General features: G+C 34.7%; 2 protein-coding genes across 2 annotated transcripts; one reads left to right on the top strand and one right to left on the bottom strand.

Annotated features, from left to right (window-relative positions):
* Positions 1-7,064: 7,064 nt before the first annotated feature.
* LOC130981039 (uncharacterized) lies at positions 7,065-9,197 on the top strand. Its single transcript, XM_057904679.1, has 2 exons — positions 7,065-7,143; positions 7,942-9,197. The coding sequence occupies exons 1-2, from the start codon at positions 7,065-7,067 to the stop codon at positions 9,195-9,197; spliced, it is 1,335 nt and encodes a 444-aa protein (XP_057760662.1).
* Positions 9,198-13,432: 4,235 nt separating this feature from the next.
* LOC130981038 (uncharacterized) lies at positions 13,433-14,388 on the bottom strand. The gene is made up of 3 exons (XM_057904676.1): positions 14,228-14,388; positions 13,718-14,128; positions 13,433-13,613 (listed from the first exon to the last, which is right to left on the bottom strand). The coding sequence occupies exons 1-3, from the start codon at positions 14,386-14,388 to the stop codon at positions 13,433-13,435; spliced, it is 753 nt and encodes a 250-aa protein (XP_057760659.1).
* Positions 14,389-24,077: the final 9,689 nt, after the last annotated feature.

Below are 24,077 nucleotides of genomic sequence, written 5' to 3'. Positions count from 1 at the left end.
TATTCTTAATTGTATTGAAAAAATATCTCATGACATATTTTGTTTTATCAAATTAGTAATATAAAATATAATTAATAAGTTACATATAAAGTGGACAGAGTAGAGAAAAATAGAAAAGGAGAAAGAGATAGATAAGAGAATGAAAAAATAGAATTTATTAATTTTGGACAAAATATTTTATCTCAATATTGTGTCATCTGACATATTTTAATTGTTAAATTAGTAATATAATATAGCTATATTTCAATTCTAATATTAATTTTAGTTTAATTACAATTAAAAAAATCATATTGTATATTTTGATTATTAAATTTATAATTATTCATTGATAATTGTAGTGGCAGAACTAAAATTTTAACATTAGGAGAGACTAAATTCTTATAGTTAATGTTAAATTTATAATATTTTTATCTTTAGTTTTTTTATAACGTACTTATTCCAAAATCACTCTTTAAACGTATATTAATAAAAACTTTTAGTACTTTTTATACATTTAACGCATTAAAAAAGTTAAAAAATTAATATTTTCAATAAGTTTGAATGAATTATATTTTACCCCAATTCTAACTTAAAAAGTTTTTTTTTGTACATAAAATGAAGAAAAATATTTAATTTTATTTTAAAAAATAACAAAAATAAAATAATATGTTCTATATAAATATGTTCAATAAACTAAAAAACCTAGAAGCAAATAATTAATAATTCAATATATATATGTAATTAAAAGTTTTTTTCTAAAAAGGGACCATAGATAATGATATATAAGAAAGATACAGTTAGTAAAGGAATGAGAGAGATAAATAAAGGGATAGAGGTGAGGAAAAAACTATTTATTTTGGAGAAAAAATTTGATTTCAATTACAATGAAATAATGGCACATGGTACATTTTCGTTATAAAATTAGTAATATATAGTACATGGATTTAATGTTTGGTATCTTTATCGCATTTTAAAATTATTTGAGAGTATTTTTGTCAATAAAAAAATTTGAATGCTTTTTTTTTTCAATGTAAAATGAGTGTATTTTTTGTGGTTTTCGCATTTGCTTTTTTGTTTCATTTATTTCTTAATTTATCCATTATTCATTTTAGGAATGTACACAGTTGAGTTCCAGAAAAGAGGTTTGCCTCATGCACATATTTTACTTTGGCTTAGTCAGAGGAATAGGATGCAGAATGTTGAGATTGTTGATGAGTTTATTTGTGCTGAACTTCCTAATCCTAGAAAATTTCCATCTTTATATGCTGTGGTGATAAAATATATGATCCATGGTCCATGTGGTACATTAAGACCAACTTCTCCTTGTATGAAAGATGGCAAGTGTTCAAAATTTTATCCTAAGAAATTTCAGAATGAAACAACAGCAGAAGGCTATCCTATATATAAATGTCCTGACATGGGTGTAGTTGTTAACATCAATGGTGTTGATATTGACAATAGATTTGTTGTTCCATACAATTCATTATTGTTGATGAAATATCAAGCTCATATCAATTTGGAATTTTGCAACAAGTCAAATGTGATCAAATACTTGTTTAAGTATGTTAACAAAGGCCCTGATCGTGTCACTGCAAGCATTGGCAATTCAAATGAGGCTGTTCAATATCCTCGTGTTAATGATGAAATCAAGCAGTATTATGATTGTCGTTATCTTTCTCCTTCTGAATCTATGTGGAGAATCCTTGCATATGAAATTCATCATAGATGGCCATCAGTGCAAAGATTGAGTTTTCATTTGCCAAATCAACAACATGTTGTGTTTGATGATAGTGAAACTATTCCATCTGTTTACTTTAGGAATAGAGATTTGAAAACAATGTTTACTGCGTGGATGCTAGCTAATAGGGAATATTCTGAAGGTCTATTGTTAACATATGTTGAGTTTCCAAGAAAATTTGTTTATAATGCTGAATCTAGAGAGTGGAAGCCAAGACAGAGGGGATTTTCGGTTGGAAGATTGAGTTTTGCTCATCCATCATCTGGTGAATTATTTTATATGCGAATGCTTTTGAATGTACAGAGAGGTTGCACCAGCTTTCGTAGAATACGAACATTTAATTCTGTAATATATGATACATTTCAAGAGGCATGCTCTGCTATGGGATTCTTGATAGATGATAATGAATTTGTTCAGGCTATTCAGGAAGCTGCTATCTTATCATCTGGTACATAGGTAAGGAAGCTTTTTGTCACATTATTATTTGGTTCTATTTCAAGACCTTCTGTTGTTTGGGATCAAACTTGGATGTAATATTCTCTATTCTAGACGAAATGAGCTTCAGTTTCCAGGTAATAAATTCTTTGTTGAGTATTGTTATCGACAAATACATTTATATTTTATAATATTCAAATTTTGGCATATAAATTTAAATAATTTTTAAGTCACATTTAACTTAATATATAAGGTTTATACTTTCAATTGTTGAATTCATATTAGTTTATATCTTATTGTAGATTTAACAATGACAGAAGAAGAATTGCGTACTTTTTGCTTGGTTGAGTTGGAGAAGTTGCTTCTGAATAATGGAAAATCATTGAAAGATTTTACTGGTATGCCTTTTCCTAATAGTCGGTTAGTGGCCCAATACAGTAATTCAATGGTGTTACGTGAAATGCAGTATGACATTCCTTTGTTGGTTGAGGAACATGATTCGAACTTGCCAAAGTTGAATGAAGAACAAAGAGCAGCATATGATAAGATAATAGATTATGTTCTTAACAAAAGACATGGTCTTTTTTTCATTTATGGTTTTGGTGGCACTGGAAAAACTTTCTTGTATAAGCTTTTATCTGCTAGATTGCGTTCTGAAAAGAAAATTGTTATCAATGTTGCTTCAAGTGGGATTGCTGCATTATTATTACCTGGTGGTATTGTAACGACCCAACTTCCAGAACGTCATGATCGTACCGAAAGTAAGGCGTTACCAACCTGCTTTCCTTTATTAACTATTTACTATTGAGCCTCTAGTTCGATATCGCAATTCAATTTTAGTAAAAATGCCAGAAAATTTTGTTTTTGATATTTAAAATCATATAGCAAGCATCCCCAAGTAATAATAATCACATAATTATTAATAATAATATCTGTCATACAAAAGATTTCAAATAAAACTCACATACAAATCCTATCCCTCTTTATAAAATAAAAATCAAAGTAACAAGGGCGAGGGAAATTCTATGAAAATAACTCAAGTCATAAACTTAACTCATAAATAAGATCTATAATCGCCTGCAGCTTCAAACTGTATCTTCGAACCTGTGTCACTGAAAGGGTGGAAGAATTTTAGGGTGAGAACAAACCACACGTTCTCAGTAGGGAATGGGAATGCCGTAAAAGTAATGATTAACATGCAAATAATTAACTTTGCTTAATAATCCATCTTTGTCAAACCCTTTGAAATACTTGTCAATCTTACTTTAGTTAAATAATTACTTTCTTTGAATTTCTAAACCCAAAACTGATCTCAATTGCAATACTTGTCATATTAAATACCTTTCAGCCACATAATTGATTCAAAGTCATAACAACAGATATTAATCATCTCTATCCATTCAAAAACTACTAGCACAGGTAAGAAACTCAATTCAACACACAAACAAATCACAATAAGACAAACAACACAATCACAAACAAGTAATACAAGCAATACAACCAAATGCAAATACACAACTAATATGATGCATGTCTGTCCTAAGCAGGCCATGAGCTCACGTGTCGGTTTACACCCTGCAACCCGACATTACCTAGGAACAAGTCCCAGATATGGCTTCCCTTTGTGTCCTTAGTGCATATGTGTCGGTGGTAAAAATACCACTCCTTCGTGACTACCGGCAGTCGGCGCAAAGCCCGACCCCATAATATACGCACAAGGGAAAACAGTGATCCTCAGTTCGTGGGCGTCCCCGAGATCAATTCACAACAATAAAACAGAGATCTTCAGTTCGTGGGTTATTCCCCGAGATCAATACACAATAACATAGCGATCTTCAGTCCGTGGGTTATACCCGAGATCAATACACAGCAAACAATGATCTTCAGTTCGTGGGTTATACCCGAGATCAACATACAATACTTCATGGGTTATTCCCGTAATCAATGATTATCAGTCCGTGGGTTTTTCCCGCATATAAAACAAATAACAATTTATAGGTTTCCCCGAGATCAGTGATCATTCAGTTCGTGGGTACTTCCCGAATTTAACCAATTATCAATTCATGGGTTTTCCCCGTAGTTAAATAACTAACAGTTTGTGGGGTTTTCCCGCCTTTTATCACTTTTCATTTTCTTCTCTAAATATCAGCAATCCATATATCAGTTCCCCATTCTCTTTTGCCATTTAAATCCTTAACACATTTTCTAAAACCATTCTTAACTTTCTCAAGCATTCGTTCGTAAAAATCTTAATCATCAATTCAGTTCATAATCTCTGCTTTGGCAATCTTCAGTCAAGCCAACTTTAAAACTATCTTTCAGCTTAGTTTTCTATGACTCAAGAAAATCATTTATTTTAAATTCATTATACACTTTTCAAAACATAACCTTTCATTAGAAATAATCAAATAAAACTCTTTCTCAGGTTTACTAACTTCCCAAAGATTCAAAAATCATCTCTCTCTTTACCATTCAAATTCAAATATTATAAATTCATCAAACTTCTAAAAAGTAATCCTTTGTTTCAAGCTTAAAACATAATTCTTTTCATATTGAATCAATCTCAAAACATAGTTTCTTTCTTAAATAATTTAATTTTGAAACATAAACTTTTCTTTGGTAAATCAAATTTAAAATAGAATAATTCTTTTCTTACCTAAATGAAATTGTTTTCATAATAAAAGCAGCCCATACATAATACTTTAATCAATAGATAAAACTTAAATAACATAACTTTCCAAATCCAAACTTTTTAAAATAACTTTTTCAAGTAAAACCTCAGATTTTACAAAATTTCGGCAGCACCTCCCCTAAAACTCGGACTTAGCCACCCTAACGGGTCCCTCTTTCTCAACATCTCATCAACCTTCCTCAACAGGTATCAAATAAAGGTTCTCAATCAATCAGAAAATTCACAATTCGCTATCCTCACATAATCCATCAATCCAACTTCAAACTCATCAATTCATAAATTAAGTTAACCAAAAGGCTAATAGTTCCTCATTCCCAAATATCCAAACACATTACCGCCCCACTTAACCAGAATTTTAGTAACATTGACACCAAAACACAAAAATATGTATTGTTCACAAAATCTTGGTTCTCCTATAATCAACTGTTATGCTCACCTAAAAAGTCAACTTCATATAGTTTCCAATTATTACAAATTATCTTTATACTTTTAATAATAACTGCATCAGTTTATAATTTAGATTTTAAGGAATTAATTTATCAATCGATTTACAATCTCTTTACAAATCACAACTTCAAACCTAGCTTATCAGAAATTAATTCAACACCCAATGTATTGCTTACAAGCAAAATCAGAATCTCCAGCAAACATCCACCAAGCAATCCTCAATTCACATATTACTATAATCAAAGCACAAACATAACGTACTCATAGCTAGCCCAGCTAGCCCAACTAATCAGAATTAAGTAAAGTAATCAAACCACTGATCATTGTCATAACAACCTCAAAAGCAGTCACAGTTCACAGCCTTAGCCATGATCAATAAATCATGACATAGAAAATTAGTCCAGCCATCACAGAATTATTTATATACTCTTAAAGTTACTATATTGTTTTAAAAATCAGATTCTCAAGACAGTTAAATCCTTTAAGTTCTAATCCTTCAATAGCCACCAGATCAAATTTCAGCCAGTCACAAGTCAATTTCACAACCATTCCGGTACATCGGATAACTAAAATCAACAGCAAGCACTTGTTTTCAACAATTAGAATATAACCACAACTCAATCAATTTAGCATAATTACATCAAAATCAGAAAACCACTATCAATCACAACAACAACCAAAAATAATCTTATCAACTACTCACTTACAACAACAAAACCCAGTAACATTCACAGCAACTATCCACATTCAATTCATCAATTATCCAAACGACAGCTTTTCAATAATTAACCCAGCATATATCAATTTAATAAATTACACTAAACTAATCATTATTTACAACAACATCTAAGTTCAATCACAGCTCAGAATGATCACAACGATTAACTAATTTCAAATGCATTTCAAGTCATTCATGTCATTTAAGAAATTCTTAACTATTGTTAACCATTTGCACTTATCCAATAACTTGGTAGGCATTCTAACTTAAAAACGTTAAATCCCCTACCTCAGTGTCGAAACTCGCGGAAATTATCAAACATAGCAGCTCTGCTAGCAATTTCCAGCACTAGTTTCCATGGCAGCAAAAGCGACAAGGGAAAATGGCCTCCTTTCCTTTTCAGTTCATGACTCCAGTGGAAGCAGCAAGATTCCCAAAACAGGGCAGAATCAAAACGAGTAACAGAAACCTCCGAGCAGTTCCAGCGAGCTCCATCGGTGGTTCTCCAACGGCCAGAACGGCGGCAACAGCAACAGACAGCTCAGAACCTACGTAGCAGCATCAGAATCATCAAGGGCAGCTCCAACATTAGTTCCTAGCGACTCCAATGGCGGTATCCACGGCGGCAGAGACTCTGATAACAGCGAAGGACTTCTTTCACGGCGGCGGAGCCCGTCGCGGTGGTGGCTGTGGATCGGTGGCGACGACGGCGTGGAACACAGCTTCGTCTCTTCTCAGTGGTGACCCTGACTCTCGCATTTCTCTTTCTGCTGGCCCTCGATGATGACGACTCTAAGGAAGACGACGAGAAAGGACGGTGGTGGCTCCTCATGGTGGTCGCTCTCCCTTCGGCGACGTTAGCGGCGGAACGGGCTTGGTGGGAGGCAGAGCGACGACTGGGCAGTGACGATTGGCGTGGCTTCGACGGCGGTGCTCCTCGTGGCTCCACAAACGGTGACGACAAACCTGATAGTGATGAGAGGCGCGGTAGAACGGGCGGAGCTGGACGGTGGCTAGGCGCGGTAGCGGCGGTTCCAGGCCGGCAGTAGCGCGCGATGGAGGAGGCGGTGGTGAGGCAGCAGACGCGACGGTGGCTGGGCGGCGAGTTCGGTGGTGAGGCTGAGAGTGAGAGAGGTAAGTCTCTGTGTGTGTCATATGGTGAGGGTAACGGCGCTGAGGGTGAGTGTGTTAGCTGAAGAGGGTGAAGGAGGGGTGGGGTGCGGCTGAGGCAAAGGGAAGCTAGGGTTAGGGTTCCTCAATTTGGAAATTAGGGTTTCTGAGTTTGATTTGGAAATTTAGGAATTAGGGATTTTATAAAGTAATATGGATAGATATGAATAGATATTTTGATAAAATTGGAGGATAGGATAATTTTAAAATCAAATGTACCCTATTAAAAATATTTAGGAACATTATTTATCAACATATTGCTAAGTTAAATCAATTATTTCTAATTTACATTATAAAATGAACAAGTTAATTATATTTTGTAAAGTACAATTTAAATTCAAATATCAATTTTCTAGATTAAATCATACAAATCTCTATTATTTTTCTATCTCTGAAACTTTAATTTCAATTTATAAAATAATTAATTATATTAAAAATTGTACATAAATATTAATTGACTTAAACTTAAAGTATTTATAAATATCAATCTAATCATTTCTAATAAAATAATTTCTAGGAGTTCAAGTTAATAATATAATTCATTCAAAATAAAATTTATTTAAATTAAATTATACAATGCTTTCTTATTTTTCAATTACCAAAATTATAATTTCAATTATACCAAATATCTAATAAAATTTATATAAAAATTCTAATTAATTTAAACTCCAATTATCATGAAACTCCATTTAACCACCTTTAGCAAAATAATTTTCTTAAAATAAATCACAAATAACTAATTATTTGATTTTCAAAAACTAGGGTCGTTACATAAGACGGCTCACTCCATGTTTGGTATTCCAATTGAGTTGAATGAAGACACTGTTTGTAGGATTTCGAAAGATAGTCCTAAAGCTGATTTAATCCGATCTGCAGAGTTGATTATATGGGATGAGGCACCAATGACAAATAGATTAGCATTTGAAGCATTAGATAGAACATTTCATGATATAATGTCACCAGTTTCTGATTCTAATAGAGATGTTCCATTTGGAGGAAAAATTATGATACTTGGTGGAGATTTTAGACAAGTATTGCCTGTTATTCCAAAAGCTTCACGTGCTGAGATAATTATGGCTTCAATTAATTCTTCAGTTCTGTGGCGACATTTTCAGGTGTTAACATTAACAAGAAATATGAGGATACAAGGGGGTGTCGATGAAAGAAGTATTGAACAGTTAAAATCTTTTTCAGATTGGATTCTTCAGATTGGAGAAGGACAATGTGGAATAACGGAGAATGATAAAAATATTGTTGAAATTTCATCTGACTTGATTGTCCCTATTATTGGTGATCCAGTTGCAAACATTGTCAACATAGTATATCCTAACATTGTTAAAAATTATGGGAGTCAAACTTTCTTTCAAAATAAGGCAATCTTGGCTCCAACTGTTGAAGTTGTTGAGGAAATTAACAATTATATTGTTTCAATATTGCCAGGTGAAGAAAAAGAATATCTAAGTGCTGATTCTATTTGTGGTAGTAATGCTTATTGTGATATAGATATTGGTTGGATAACTACTGAATTCTTGAATCAGATAAAATGTTCTGGTTTACTTAATCATTCATTGAAGTTGAAAAAAGATGTTCCTATTATCTTGTTGAGGAATATTGATCCAGCTGGTGGTTTGTGTAATGGAACTCGATTAATAGTTTGTGATCTAGGAAGGAATGTAATTTCAGCTGAAATTGTCTCTGGCAGTAATATTGGTGATAGAGTCTACATTCCTCGAATGAATTTAATTCCAAGTGATGCTAGCATTCCTTTTAAATTCCAACGAAGGCAGTTTCCTATAAGTTTGTCGTTTGCAATGACAATTAATAAAAGTCAAGGCCAGACATTATCAACTGTTGGTTTGTTCTTGCGACGTCCGGTCTTCTCTCATGGTCAACTTTATGTTGCTCTTTCTAGAGTTAGAAATCGAAATGATCTTAAAATTATGTTATGTAATGAAGATATTGATGAAACTTGTTGTACTGAAAATGTTGTCTTTAAAGAAGTCTTTGATAAAATTTAATTCCTTTTTGTTGATGTTATTAATATTTTATTCTTATGTTTGTGTTTCTTTAAATGTTATACTTGTTTTTGTTTCGTATTTTAAAAATTGTTGCTATAACGAAACTTATAAAAAACACAGTAAATAATAAGATAAACAAATTTAACATATTACACGACTAGATATATTTGATTTTTTTAGAGCCCCATATTTGGTAATCAATTTTAATGAGAAAAACATGGCAAAGAAAAAAAAATGAGGATTTGAGTTTTGTGGGTTATTACTATTTTTATGTTCTGCCTTGGATAGTTTTTTTTTAAGATGGAGGAATATGATGTGTTATTTGTTAGTGTGTATTTTCTGGCGTGGAGATAAGTAATTTCAGAATCAATTTCATAATAAAATTTTATCAATACACAAATCTAACCCTTAAATTTGTGATTTAAAAATAAAATAAAAAATCACAAACACACATTTGATTTTTAGATTTATAATTTAAAAAAAATAAACACAATTTTGACCTTTAGAGTTGTGCTTTAAAAAAATCATAAACACAAACTTGATCACCGAATTTATGATTTAAGAAAATAAACATAAATCTAACCATCAAATTGGTAGATTTTTAAATTTGACAAAGTTATATTTTTTTATTTTATCTCATGGTGTTTATATTTTGTCTTTTTATTTAGCCGTCTTCGTGTTAGATTATAATCCATATTTTTTTCGAATCTGTTAGTATTTTTTAGGTTTCATGATCATCGTCATGATTTTAAAAATGAAACCAAATCGGCAGCTTCAACTATATTAACTCTGAATTGGTTTTTTGGCCAGTTGAGTTGAAGTGAAAAACTGCTTGAAAAAAATTGATCAAAAAAATAAACAAATTGACGGTTAACCAATTAAACTGACTTATTTTCTAGATTTTTTATTTTTTTATTTCTAAAAAAAAGTATTATTGTATGTATCTATTTCATTAAGAGAAGGTAAGTTTTCAATATGAATTAGTATATTAAAGTTTTATTAATATTGTTTTATTCTTTTTTTTCTTTTTATATTATATTAGAGTTTTATTTTGTGTAAATGATTCACAATTATTAAATCCAAGTATAATCAATCTAATGCTTATTCAATTTATTCCGTATTATTCATAAAAAAAGTCAATTAGTAGCTAAAGACAAATTAAAAAAATGATATATTTAGTTACATATTAAAGAATCATTTTAAAAAACAAAATCATTCTAATATAGATAATTATATGAAAATCTATAAAGTTGAATAATAAAAATTTACTGTGAATATAATTTAATTTGTGATCTTTATTCAAAATATACATTATCTGTAATTTAATATTCTAATTATTCTATAATTAATATTTTTTGTTAGTACAAATAACCAATTAATATTGTATGTCATCATTTTAATATCTTTTATAGAACAAAAATAATATAATAAAAAATACTTTCTGATGCCGTGCAACTGCACGGGCTATCAGCTAGTTATAATAATGCATGGTGCAGAAAATTAAGTGAAAAACTTGGTAGTTATTACTTCCTGTATGGGTCACACATGGTTTCTGTCAGCCCACAGGTGACAAAATTGATGCCCTCATCACTTTAAAATTTGGGCGTCCGGACTGGGGCCCCACTATGAGCTAAAACTTAATAATCTTCTTTAATTAATTCAAGTTTCATCAGTTTTTTTAACCCAAAAAAGTTTATGAATATATACGTATAATAAAAATATTTGATAGCTAAAAAAAATTAGTTAAAAATAATCATAAATATTTATTAATTATTATGATAATTAATAAATATTAAATAAAATAAATTTTAATTTTTTTTAGTATTACTATACTTATAATAGAAAAAATCAAAATCTTCATTACTAAAAAACATAATCTTTATCCAAATCTTAAAATTAATTAAACATTTTTTTTACTTTAGAATTATGCTAGTGAATAAAATAAAATATTTATGTCTTGTTTGAAAATATTAAAAAAAATTCTTAAAACAGAAAATAAATATTATGCTAAAGAGAAAGAAATAAGAATTCAAAAAACATACATAATAATATATATTGGTTTGACTCAATATTTATATCTAGTTTCAAGAAAAATTAAGGGTTTCACTTATAGAACAAATATACAAATATACAAATAGATATTTTTTTATTAAATTTTAAATTCTAAATCTTAAATTTTATAAACAGTGACCTAAAATAAAAAATAATAGTCATAGATCTATAGATACAGTTTATTTTATCCATAGTCACGATTTTTTTTATTATAGTTGTAGTACTTTTTATCTAAGACTTAGAGGCCACGATTTTTTATAAAAGAAAAGGAATTATTTCTTTTTTTAGTTTATTAAATAAAATTTTATATAAATAAATGATAATTGATTTTTAATAGTGTTTTTAAATTGTAGTGTTTGTAAAGACTAAGCAAATTTTCAAATCTATAGCGCAATAATGATATACAAGTTTACAACTTATGGAATCGTTAATCAGTGCTTTAGGATAGTAGATAGCAAAATCCATTTATTTATTATAATCAATAATGTGTTGGACCTTAATAAATACTGAAGCCAACTCCAGTTTTGGTATGTTCTTTTTTTCTGTGATATTATCAATTATCATCACATCATGATGCTCTTCCATTTGAATAAGACAAAGTTTATCTGTTTGTGCTTGCCAATTCAGGAGTGAGTCAATCGCTGAGGAACGGTTGCTATCTGTTATACCGCGTAACAGTTAGCTTGATGGGGACTCCATCCAGATGAACCGCACGATCTCGATCTCGTCATTTTTCCACCGTTTGATTAGAACTCTTCAACCTTCTTGATGGTATCTGTTTTGTACTCAAGCGCCAACGGGGTTGAAAAATGAAAATTGAAAAACAAAACGTAAAAGTAAAATACCGGACAATTTACTGATTTAAATAAACTTGTTATTAATATTACCAGAATACACATTTTCTAAAGTGGATATCGAGATACATTTTTTTTATAAACTATAAAAATCACAACAGAGGTATCGCAGTTTACAAATACACGTAATCTGCTATAGAAGTATTGCGATTTATGTGTGTTTTGCAGGCGTGCATAAACCGCTACAAGAGTGTCGCGGTTTATGCTTTAGTATGGACTTAGTTCATTTTTCATGGAGGATGAATTTTTGGATGAAAGTTTAACTTGCAATTTTTATGTATAGCGCAACATAAAGTCCCTTATTTGATTTAATTGAAATTAGTCTGTTGTACTCATAGAATTACCAACAAAATTAGAATACGTTAATTCGAGAGAATCACAACTACATAGAAAATCGCTAATAATAACAATGTCACCATAAAACGAACAGCAAGTACAACTTTACTTAACAGTAAGTACAACTAAAACAAAACAAGAACACGAATAAGGAAAGAAAAATGTAAACTAATCAGGACGACCAAATGACACCTATGCCTCGGCATTGGGGGTGGATCCTCGCTGAGGGCAAGTCCTGCGAGTGTGTCCTGTCTGTCTGCATAGCCTACATCGCTACGGCCGACTAGTATCAGCCTCATCCATGGTGTTACGAATTTTCGTTGACCTCGGTCGCCCTTCTCTGGCACGTCTCATGGTAGGATCAGGGACGATAATAGGACCGGCGTACGGTGGCCACAGACCCTCTGAAATAGGGGGCAAAAACCCCATCCGGTATACGCTGAACACTTTACTCATGGTATAAACCTCATGGACGTACGTAGCCCTGTCTAACCAGGACTGAGCACAACATGCAATCGCATGGCAGCACGAGTAATGGAGAGCTTGAAAGTACTCGCAGTCACAAGTGCGATCTCTGAGGGAAACCCGATACTTCCCAAGCGAGAAGTTACCGGTAGGAGTCGTCTCAGCCACGGTATACTCAGACTGATGTCTGTCGAACAAAGTAACCGTGAAGCACCACGCATCTTTCAGGTTGCGCTCTATTGCCTTGACCAGTGCCTGGCAAAACCGTTGGCTTGATCCCAACTGCGCCTCTGCTGTCTGCCCTTGGACGACAAAAAGCTCTGCAAACCTCCCATATGTGGATTCGACAAGTGCAGTAACTGGTAGATTCAGTGTCCCCTTCAGTACAGAGTTAACACACTCGGATATGTTCGTCATCATGTGGCCGAACCGTCTGCCTCCATCCTGGTGTTGGGTCAACTTATCGTACTCCAGTCGGTTGGCCCAATTACACATGGCTGGATTTTCAGTCCTCATGATATCAAACCATTAGTCAAACGCGACTTCAGTCTTAGCATACTCCGCATTCACGAGCATCCGCCTTGCATCCTGACTCTTGAAATTGAGAGCAAAATTAGCTGCAACGTGTCGAATGCAATACACACAATATGCATGAGGCGGTTTCCAACCACTGTCTAGTGCCTCCAGTGCAGCCTTAATGCCGTTGTGTCTGTCAGAGATCACCAGGATCCCTTCTTGTGGGGTCACATGTTGATGCAAGTTGGATAGAAAAAAGCCCACGACTCAGCATTCTCCTCCTCAACAAGTGCAAACGCAACTGGCAATATATTCGAGTTTCCATCTTGCGTAATAGCCAGAAGCAAAGTCCCGCCATACTTCCCATGCAGATGCATTCCGTCAATGCTGACTAGTGGCTTGCAATGTTTAAAAGCCTCAATGCATGGAGGGAATGTCCAAAAAAGTCGATGAAAGTACTCTGTAGACTCATCAACCTCACCACCTACATGCACCCAAGAAGTTTTCAACAAAGCTACGGTTCCGTCCATCGTTGCTTGCATCCCAAAGATCCACCGGGGCAACTCCACATATGACTCTTCCCGATCCCCGTAAATCTGGGCGACTGCCTTCTGCTTTATCTTCCACACCTTCCTGTAACTAGGCTTGAATCTGTAGGTTGACTCAGTAGCTTCTTGCAACACTTTTATGGTAACCGCTGCATCTGCCCTAACCAACAGATAGATCGTCACACAAATTACGTGGTAATCGAGCTGTCAGTGGTCGCTCGAAATCGATGTGGCCAGGCAAGTGTGGGCTTCGTTGTACCTTCTAACCTCCCAGTTCCTCTTGCGCTGCCGAAGTGCCACGCGGATCATCCAGGTGCAACCATTTCCAAACTCCTTGCATCTCCCAACATACTTCAGATGATCAGATTCCATAACCCGATACTGAACTCCATGACGAATGCTATAATCCTTAACACTCATCAAAGCTTCTTCCTTAGTTTGGAAAGATTGGCCAATCTAAAATTCCCCAGAAGCATTGCGCTCGTGTAATCCTTGGTATCCGAAGGTGTGTGCATCATCCGGTTGTTGACTCACTGCTTCCAGGTTAAGCATCGAAAAATGCGGCAGTTGTTGGTGGGACCCAGAACTGGATGGCCCCTTGAGGTGCAGGTGGGGGCACTGGAGTATCCTCCTCACTATCCCCTGATATGTGATCGGGCTCATCGTCCGAATCATCATCCTGCTCAACGTGATCCGACTCACCATCACCAACAAGACCAGTAATCAAATAAGGTAACCTATCTGCTGGTGCTAGAACAAGTGAAGGTGCAGCTAGGAGACAACCAGGTGCAACGACAAGCATCGAAGTAGAAGCACCCCCTACCGTCATCGACTGAGGATTTGGCGCTGATGCCCCGGAACTGTCCACACGGTCTTTCAACTTGGCAAATAACTCGTGTATTCTCACCTCCGGAAAACTCCGCTGACAATGAAACAAGACCCTCATGTCTTCATCCGACCCTATGATAAATGTTTCATACTGCACACCACTTGACACAACCGCCATCAGAATCTTGTAGAACACCTTCTTCACCAACTTGACCCACACAACCCTGCATTCTGCAATATGTTCCTCTTCAGATCCGACAAAGTATCAGTCGAACGAATAAAAATGCTCAGCGGTTCTTTATCCATGAACTTAACACCATGCCTATTACTTTTTTTTTTATTTTACCAGAGCAATGGACTAGAACCAACAAGCTCTCCTCACTATCCATTTGTGAAAGTGTGAAAATAACTCTCCTCAAATGACCCACTCCCTATCTTGCTTGGTATTTATAGGCAAAGTTGACAAAGCATAAACTACAACACCTTTGTAGCGGTTTATGCACGCCTGCAAAACACACATAAACCGCGACACCCCTACCGCGAATTATATGATATTTTTTTACCAACGTAATCTGCGCCACTCCTGTAACGGATTACGTGCATTTGTAAACCGCGACACCCCCATCGCGGTTTACATATTTTGTGGGAAAAATGCATTTCGGTATCCACTTTGCAAAGTGTGTATTCTGATAATATTGATAGCCAATTTATTTAAATCAGTAAATTGTTCTAAAATACCTGCATAGTTTAGTTTCTAACCATTTGTTATTTTTTATTATAACATGCTTAAATATCTTTTAAAATAAATGATGCAGTTATTAACAATAAAAATTTAAATAGAAAGTAAAGTAAGAATAAAAAATTGACTTGACATATAAAATACTACAAAAAAAAATGTTGAATATTATCGGATTTATAAGTGAATTTAGCGAGGGAAGTTAACGGCAAATTTAGTGGCAGATTTTCCAACGATTATGAGTGAAAATTCGTCCCCAAAAAAATGTATCGTCATATTCCATAATCCGACTCTAATTCCAATGTAATAAGGGACGCGAAGATTTATTTTATAAGTGCCAACTTTATCATCGGATTTTTTGACAATTTCTGACAGTAATATGAATTAGTGAAATGCGGCGTTTTGGACAACGACTAGCACTTTACTATCGGATTTATCCGCCGATAAATCCGACGGTAAAATGATTGAAATTTGAAGTCAGAAACCCTTTCCCCTAATTTCTACAACTTTGCCCTCTCCTTTCTCCTTCTCTCTCACCTTGGTTCTTCCTCTCCTCTCCCCTGTAACGTTGCTGCCCGGAGTTCCATTGCTGTTGCTGCTGCCTCATGGGTTGCTGTTGCTGCCTCGGGTCCCATCGCTGTCAGTGCTGCCTCCTGGGTCACCGTCGCTGCCTCAGGTTCCTCCTGCTAGTCCTTCTTCCAAGTGCTACTGTGTCTTTCCCCTATTTCTATTTTTTTCGTTGCACGTTCTTGAACCAACTTTTCTTTTAATTCCATTAATTTTGGTTTAATTTAGTTAAGGATTGATTAGAATTTTAGTTTTAAATTTTGAATCAATTTTATGGTTGGTTCAATTTAGTTTTCTGATTTTTTTTATTTAGGTGATTAAGATAGGTTAGATTTAGCATATTAGATTTTAAGTTGTTGAAAAATATTTGGTATTGTGAATTGCTTGATTGATTAAAACTGTTGTTTGGATATTTTGCTGTAAATGTTGCGAACTACTGCTGCTGGTGTACTGTACTTATTAATTGATGTTGAAAAAATGCTTGGTTGTGATTTTTGATGTGTTTCATAATTTTGCAAGCCAAATATTTGTAAAAATGCTTCAAGGAGCTCTTAATAAAATTTTGGTTCAATTATTAAAAATCAATTCTTACTTCCACATTATTCTTGTTATTATGCATTGATGATTGAATGTGATGTGTTTTTAATCCAAAATTTTTAACTTTTGAAAGATTGAGGTTTTGTTCAATAGTACAAGACTAGTAAAATTGGTCTTATGTAACTCAATTATATCAACTTTATATATTTATTTGGTTTTGGGCTATATTAGGAATAAATTAATCTTGTGGTATTGGTTATAGGAATTACATTAGTGTTTGAACTTGTTCCTCTTACTTTGATTAAACATTATTCTTGTTTATTTCATACGCCAATTGCTTGTGAATATGCTTTTATGAACAATTTGAATTTTAAATTGTAAGTTTTTAGCTACCATGTGATTTACATTAGTTGGTCATGTTAGGCATATTGAATGGTTGTGATGGTAGATTACTTGAGATGCTAATGTTTGTAATAATTACGTTTCTAGTGTATATGTTGTGATATAATTCCATATTAGTTTATTTTTTAATAATTTTTTGTAATAATTAATTTTGTGACATATGTGTTTGCTTATGTGCTCTTTACAAACATGACGACAGGAAGATGTGTCACGACTTGGCCTCATAGTCGTGTTAGAGGGAGGGTGTCTACTGGTACCCTTGGGACTACTGAATCATCGCTCTCTACTCCGATTATCCTTGGAACGTCACAGGCAATGAGTACACAGGATCAGCCGTTCATCATGGTCCCTAACACAACTATGTCGCTCCTTCTGCTACACCACCAGAAAGTTGTCTGGCTGCTCCACTAGAGTAGACTTCTCCACCACCTCTATCCGCTCAACAACCTACTATTTCGATGACGATGTCACCTCCAGTGACAGACATTACAGTACTGGAATCCTCTCATAAATCCCAGTCAGATGCCCCTCCACCACCTCCCGTTGTACGGATGACGGTTTAGCCTGGTGGTTTGACGGCGTGAGTACTATTTTAAGTCTTTTAAGTGCAATCTATTTGGTATTCTTATTCAACATATGTGATTACAAATCTTAAGTTTTCCATTTTGGTTAGTTAGTTTAATTAAGTTAGATTCAATTTTCTGGTTTTAGTAGATTGAGGTTGTCAAGATAGGTTCGATTTAGGTTAGTAGATTTGAATTGCTGAAAGTGTTTGAGAATTCCTAATTGTTGATGGATATTGCTATTGATTTTGTGTTGTATATGTTAATTTATGTGAATTGATGAAAAATGAATGCTTAAGTGATATAATACCATATTGGTTTGTTTGTGAATTGTTGATGGTTAGAGTTTTAGGCACCTTTTAATTATAGATGAAACTCTACCAAAATTTCTAAAAAATCTAAATATAATTGAAGATTATAGATTACTTCAAATTCAATTTAAACTACTAATCTTAAGTTTTTCATTGAGAGGTTTGCGCCAAATAACAATGCATGTACACAGGATTGTACTAATATCATCAAGTTGATGTACGACCACTCATGGCCAAGCCATAAGAAGATCTTTGTCGAGACCAGAGAACGATGGTTTCAGAAGTGGGCAGTAAAAACTCTATATATTCAAACCTTAGCTAATTTATATCTTGTATTTTATTCAATTATGTATTTAAATTCAATTAACTAGTGCTAAATATTCTTTGTGCAAGAGAAATTTATATGGGACAAGACTCATGATGCCATGATCAGGAAGAACTTCAACCATCAGATGGCTAGGCAATTTCAATAGATGATGCAGGATGTACGAGAGAGGTCCGACCACCTTACTATTTGGCTCCACCCAGGTATTAAGAAGGCATTGTGCGTCCATTGGGAGACTGGTAAGGGGGTTCAAGTATCACTATCTCACAAACAAAGCTAACAGGACATCAGCTAGGTCATCGAAGTATACCAGTGGATTAGTTACTGTCATGAAGACAAAGGCCAGGCTGGTATGCAATTTGTTTCATTTTGTTATTAAGTTCGTTTTGTCTTTGACATTTAATGTTACTATTATTTGATTTAACATATTGTTTTAACATGTGTAGTCTAAGTCATTGGATCTTGATGCGACAATGGTGGAGACCTTCAATTATACTCACACTTTGAAGGTGAACAAGGAGAGATTTGCTGATCAATGATCTGCGGATCGTTATGTGAGTAAAGATCATTTAACATAAAGTTTTCAATTAACTATCATCCTAATCATAACATGTGTTACACAGGAGTTCTACATGCAGAGAATGGAGCTCACAACACAGCAATCCCAGCTTACTGGAGAAGACGGCAGCAACTCTGCTGATGTAGTCGTTGATTCTAACACAGTTTGGTGTGATACTGCACCTGAGCTGTATAAGAATCACATCTACGGGCTGGGATCATTCTTATCCAACAACGTTCACACCTCTACATTAAGAACTTCATCTGCCTTTACCACCAGTCGCACTATCGATCTCGAGGATAGCATCGATTTGAGGGAGTTGGTATAGAATCTCACCCAGAGCCTTTAGCAACAAGCTCAACAATTGTAGCAGTCTGAGAAGAGGGATAACGATATCCTCGAATGCGTGTCAGACACAAATTCCCTCGGGCTGGAGCTTAGGCAGGTGCTGGAGCAGCTTCAGTGGATGGAGTTACAGATAGCAGTGGTGTACCAAAAGCAGATGTGCATTAGTGGCAGCAGTACTACTGGAGGGGCACTGACATCACCGCCTAGTCCTCCGCCTCAGCAGGACCAGGGGAATGACAACAAGTCAATAACGATTATTAAGATTCGTAGTGGTTAGGATTTTGTTCTAGACTATTGAGTTTAAAGAACTAAAATATCATTAAGATGATGACTAAACATTATTGGGTTATTATCAAATTGGTTGTGTGATTTGTTGTGTTTAGTGTGTAGGAAATTAACTTAATTGAAACAGACCTAGGAAAAAATAAAACAAGCCCAAACAAGCATCTGGCGCACGCCCGTGCGCACACGCACACACACACACACAAAATTATGGCCAAAAGACTTACTTTCTTCCATTACAAACCTTCCATCAGAAACAAAAGCAAAGTCTAGCCAAAGGAAAGAAAAAAATCCGGCCCAAGAACACAGGCCATACGGTGGTCCATATCCAAATCCAACTTCTCAACTTAGTTGTTAACTAGGAATTTCAATTTTATTTCAATTGAACCAAAGCATACCTCGAAACCATATTCCCTCTTCTCTCTCTTCTTTCTCTTCCTATACCAAAGAAGGCTAGGACAAAAGGAAAGATCACATCCAAGGGTAAATCACAAAAAGAAGTTTTCATATTTATGCTTCATTGAAGCTCGGTGAAGAAATCTTCTCCTTGCAGGCATAGAAGTGAAAAGTTGAAAATGTTGAAGATGATAAAGGTCTGCTATGAATCAACGCTCAAAAATCAAACTTGGAGCCAAAGAAAGAAAGCACAGTCCAAATTCAAAAGGCAAGATGAAAAAGGTTGAAAGAGAAGATTAATGGTATAATTGCATGTTTGATTCGGTCACTGCTTCTACCGTCTCTCTCCTCTGTCACGCTGTTGCTACTACTGATTTTTAGAGAAGAAGCCAAACAAAGTGTTGAAGAAAGTTTGAAGCCAAGGAAGCTTCACTCCTCTCTTAAAGGGGTGAACGGCCAAGGATTAGAGCAAGGAGTGAGAGCACAACGTTTGGGTTCCTATAGCTTACAGAGCTATGACCATTCTTCTTCTTCACGGTTATCATTAAATATCTTTTTCTTAGTTTAGTCTTTATGTGTTTCAATGGTAAAAGGCAAAATGGTGAGGTTTGTAAGAAAAAGCCATTGAGTGGAAAAAGGCAAAGAGTTAGACTTGGAGAAAAAGCCATAGTTATTTCAGAAATTTTGTGTAAGTCTTTCTGTTTTGTTGTCATGATCTTAAGGAGATTCCCTTGCAAGTTGGATTAGCACTTTGCTATTGAAAAGCTAGGATGAGTTCCTAGTCAAGTCTGGTTTGGGTTAGAAACAAAATTTGTCCCAGATAGGATTGGTTAGAATCCTAGGGAGAATTGGCGTATGTAATTCTGTTGAAAGATAGTGAAATTCCATCGCTATTGTGATGGAGATTGGATGTAGACTGCATTGAACTAGGTAGCTGAACTAGGATACATCTGTTTGTAATTTTCCTTTCTCTTATCTGTTTTTGATCTTGCATTAAAGGAAACAAAATAGAAGTATCTCCTAATTCTACTATTTAGCAACACTTCGTCATAACACACTTTGCAAGTTACTCTGTTTTTCTCCTACTGCGTCAAGAGACAAAACTACAGTCTCTCCTATTTTCTACTCATTATATCTCAACTGAACTCAATATTGAAAAAAAAAAGAGGCCAAGATTCAACCCCCTTTCTCTTAGCCACTAATAATCATCAATTGGTATTAGAGCTTGGTCTCAAAGAGATCAAGCTTCACATCTTAGATGAAAGATCCTGATGGCAAACAACGCTGGTTCCAACATGGTGGCTTACACACTAACAAAAGAACAATCCAACAACAGACCTCCTTCTTTAATGAAAAAACTACAACTACTTAAAAGAAAGAATGAAGATCTTTGTTCAATCGGTGGATTACAACTTCTGGAAGATAATCATGAATGGTCTTCAAAGCCCTACCAATACTAGCGTTGATGGTGTTGTCACTCCCAAAACCGAAGCAGAGTGGAATGAAGATGACAAAAAAAGGTGGAACTCAATACTAAGGCTGTCAACATACTGAAATGTGCAATCAGCTATGAAGAAGATCAGAAGGTCTCAAGATGCAAAATAGCAAAGAAAATCTCGGATAAGCTCCAAGTCACACATGAGGGCACCACACAAGTAAAGAAAACAGAGATTGACATGCTGAGCAAAGAATATGAAATATTTTCTATGAAAAAAGGAGAATCAATTGATGACATGGTCGAGAGATTTTCTATAATCATTAATAGCTTGGATGCTATAGGGATTACTCGTTCTAAACAAGTGCTAGTGAGGAAAGTCTTGAGAAACCTAACAAAAGAGTGGAAAACTAAGGCTACTGTTATCTCTAAAAGCAGTAACCTTAGTCAAATAACATATGATGAGCTGAGAGGAAAGTTACTAGCATATAAAATCATTCACATAAAGAATGTTACAAAAAAGAAAGGAGTGGCTCTTAAGTCTTGTATTGAATCATTGAATGATGAATCCAATGACTATTTATTAGATGGTGAGATTGTGTTTTTTGCTAGGAAACTCAGAAGAATGATGAGAATGAAAGGAAAAAGCAGAGGAGGTAGCTCAAAGGATCCAAAGAATGACATTAGCAAGGTCATTTTCCACAACTGCAGAGAAGATGGACACTACAAATATAATTGTCCCAAGTTGAAGAAAAAAGACAAATCTCGACGGGAGAATAAGAAAGGACCCATGGCCTCTTGGAAAGATCTGAAAAATAACAATAAAGAAGATGATGAGTCTGACAATAATTCTCAAGCTTGCTTGATGGTTGACCATAGTCACAAAAATGAGGTAATTTTTCTTAAACCTTTTAATAAAGAACTCTATCTCATGATTGATGATCTTACTGAGAAAATAAGAAACTTTCTGAATCGATACCATGAACTTGAATTTGAAAATGACATCTTAAAGGTTGAAAATGTTTCTCAAAGAAAAAATAAGTGATCCCAAAACCACTATTGATCTTGTTGAATAAAATAAATGGCTTAAATCTGAAATCAAAAGTCTTGAGGGAAAGCATTCTGTTATTGACTATTTGAATTGCATTGAAGAAAATGAAAGGTTGCTTAAACAGGTTAAGAGTCTAAATAAAGACTTAGCTAAATTTTCTCAAAGTTCTGAAAACATAGACAAATTATTAGCTAGTTAAAGACTTCTTTTTGAAAAAGTTGGGTTGGGATATCATGAAAAATCTGAATCTATTTTTGAAAAATCATACTATGAAAATGAAGTCTCAACTTCCAAAGACAAAAGATTTCAAAACTCATATCACTTTAAAAAATCAGCAAACAACAAATTTTGTCATACATGCAATCGGGTTGGTCATTTGCTTATTCAATGTTTCATTGAAAGAAAAATTGGTGATAAAGTTTACTAGGGGTGTACATGGCTCGATCTGACCTGAAGACCCGGCCTGAGCCCGAAGGATTTTGGGGCATGATGGCGCGGACCCGAAGTGGCCTGAGGCTGAACCGAGAAAAAAATAAAACCAGAGAGAGGGATGAAACCGGGACCAGGCCAAACCTTGGGTCACTTGGACCTGGCCCGGTGAGAGTCATAATTAACAATAATGAATGAACTAGGGCACACATTCATAGTTTCATACAGCCACAAGCCCACGAGCATGAGCCATTAGCCTTACGCAGTCACGCCTCACAAGCCCTCTTCTACGCACCCTACCACAGTCCCCTCTCAACCCTTCCCCTCAGTCCCTCACGGCGCCACCGTCAGCCTTCCTATCACAGCCCTCTTTGTGTCTTTCACCAACCGTCGCGGTTGCACTCTTTCCCTCTTAGCCCTCTCTCTGTCTCTCACCAACCACCATGACAGTGCCCATCACCGCTCCCTAGCCTCGAAGTCACGGTGGTGCACTGCTTCTCTCCTCCTAGTGATGACGTCCCTCAACGACGACGACGATTGCAAACGGCGACGGAGCTTCTTTGAACATCAAGACTTGAACGACGATGACGACTGCTTCTGCCACGGATCTTCTTCTTCTTCTTTTCTCTAGCCCCTGCTCAAGATCAAGTAAATAATTAATGTTTTGAATTTCTTATTAAGGATTTGATTATTAGAATTTCTAATTAGGGATTTGATTGGAATTTCTGATTGGAGATTTTGATTATTGGAATTTAAGATTAGGGTTTTGATTATTGAAATTTTTTATTAGAGATTTTGATTATTGGAATTTATGATTAGGGATTTGATTATTAGAATTTCTGATTACGAATTTTGATTATTCTTCTGTTCTTCCTTTTTTAGTATTTGATTATTATTCTGATTAGGTGTTTCTAATCAGAATTTTGATTATTGTTCTGACTCTTGATTATTGAAATTTCTGATTAGGTGCAACTTTATTCTTCTTGTTTAAGTGTTTTATTCTAATTATCGCTGAACTTTTGATGTGTTGCTGATTATTGCTGAATGATGAATTTGTTTTTGTTTGTTTGTTTACGATATGAACAATGGGAGGAGAAGATAATTGTGTTTCTCCACTAATCACCGAAGGAAACAAAACAATAGAAATTGAAACTAAAAATCTTGCTACTCCTGCTCCTGCTATTAAAGCCTTCGTAACTCCTATTTCACCTAGTGCACCACAAGTAAATGAAGAAACCAAATATGTAAATAATGTAGATCCAGAAGTTGTTCGTAAGGAAAAAAATCGTATGTTTGGCAGCATTTTACTGAACTTCCATTGATTGAGACAAAGGGACAAC

Source organism: Arachis stenosperma, chromosome 5, assembly GCF_014773155.1.
Source record: "Arachis stenosperma cultivar V10309 chromosome 5, arast.V10309.gnm1.PFL2, whole genome shotgun sequence".
NCBI lineage: Eukaryota > Viridiplantae > Streptophyta > Magnoliopsida > Fabales > Fabaceae > Arachis > Arachis stenosperma.
Note: the sequence above shows the minus strand (reverse complement) of the source record. Positions and strands in the feature narration are given on the sequence as shown.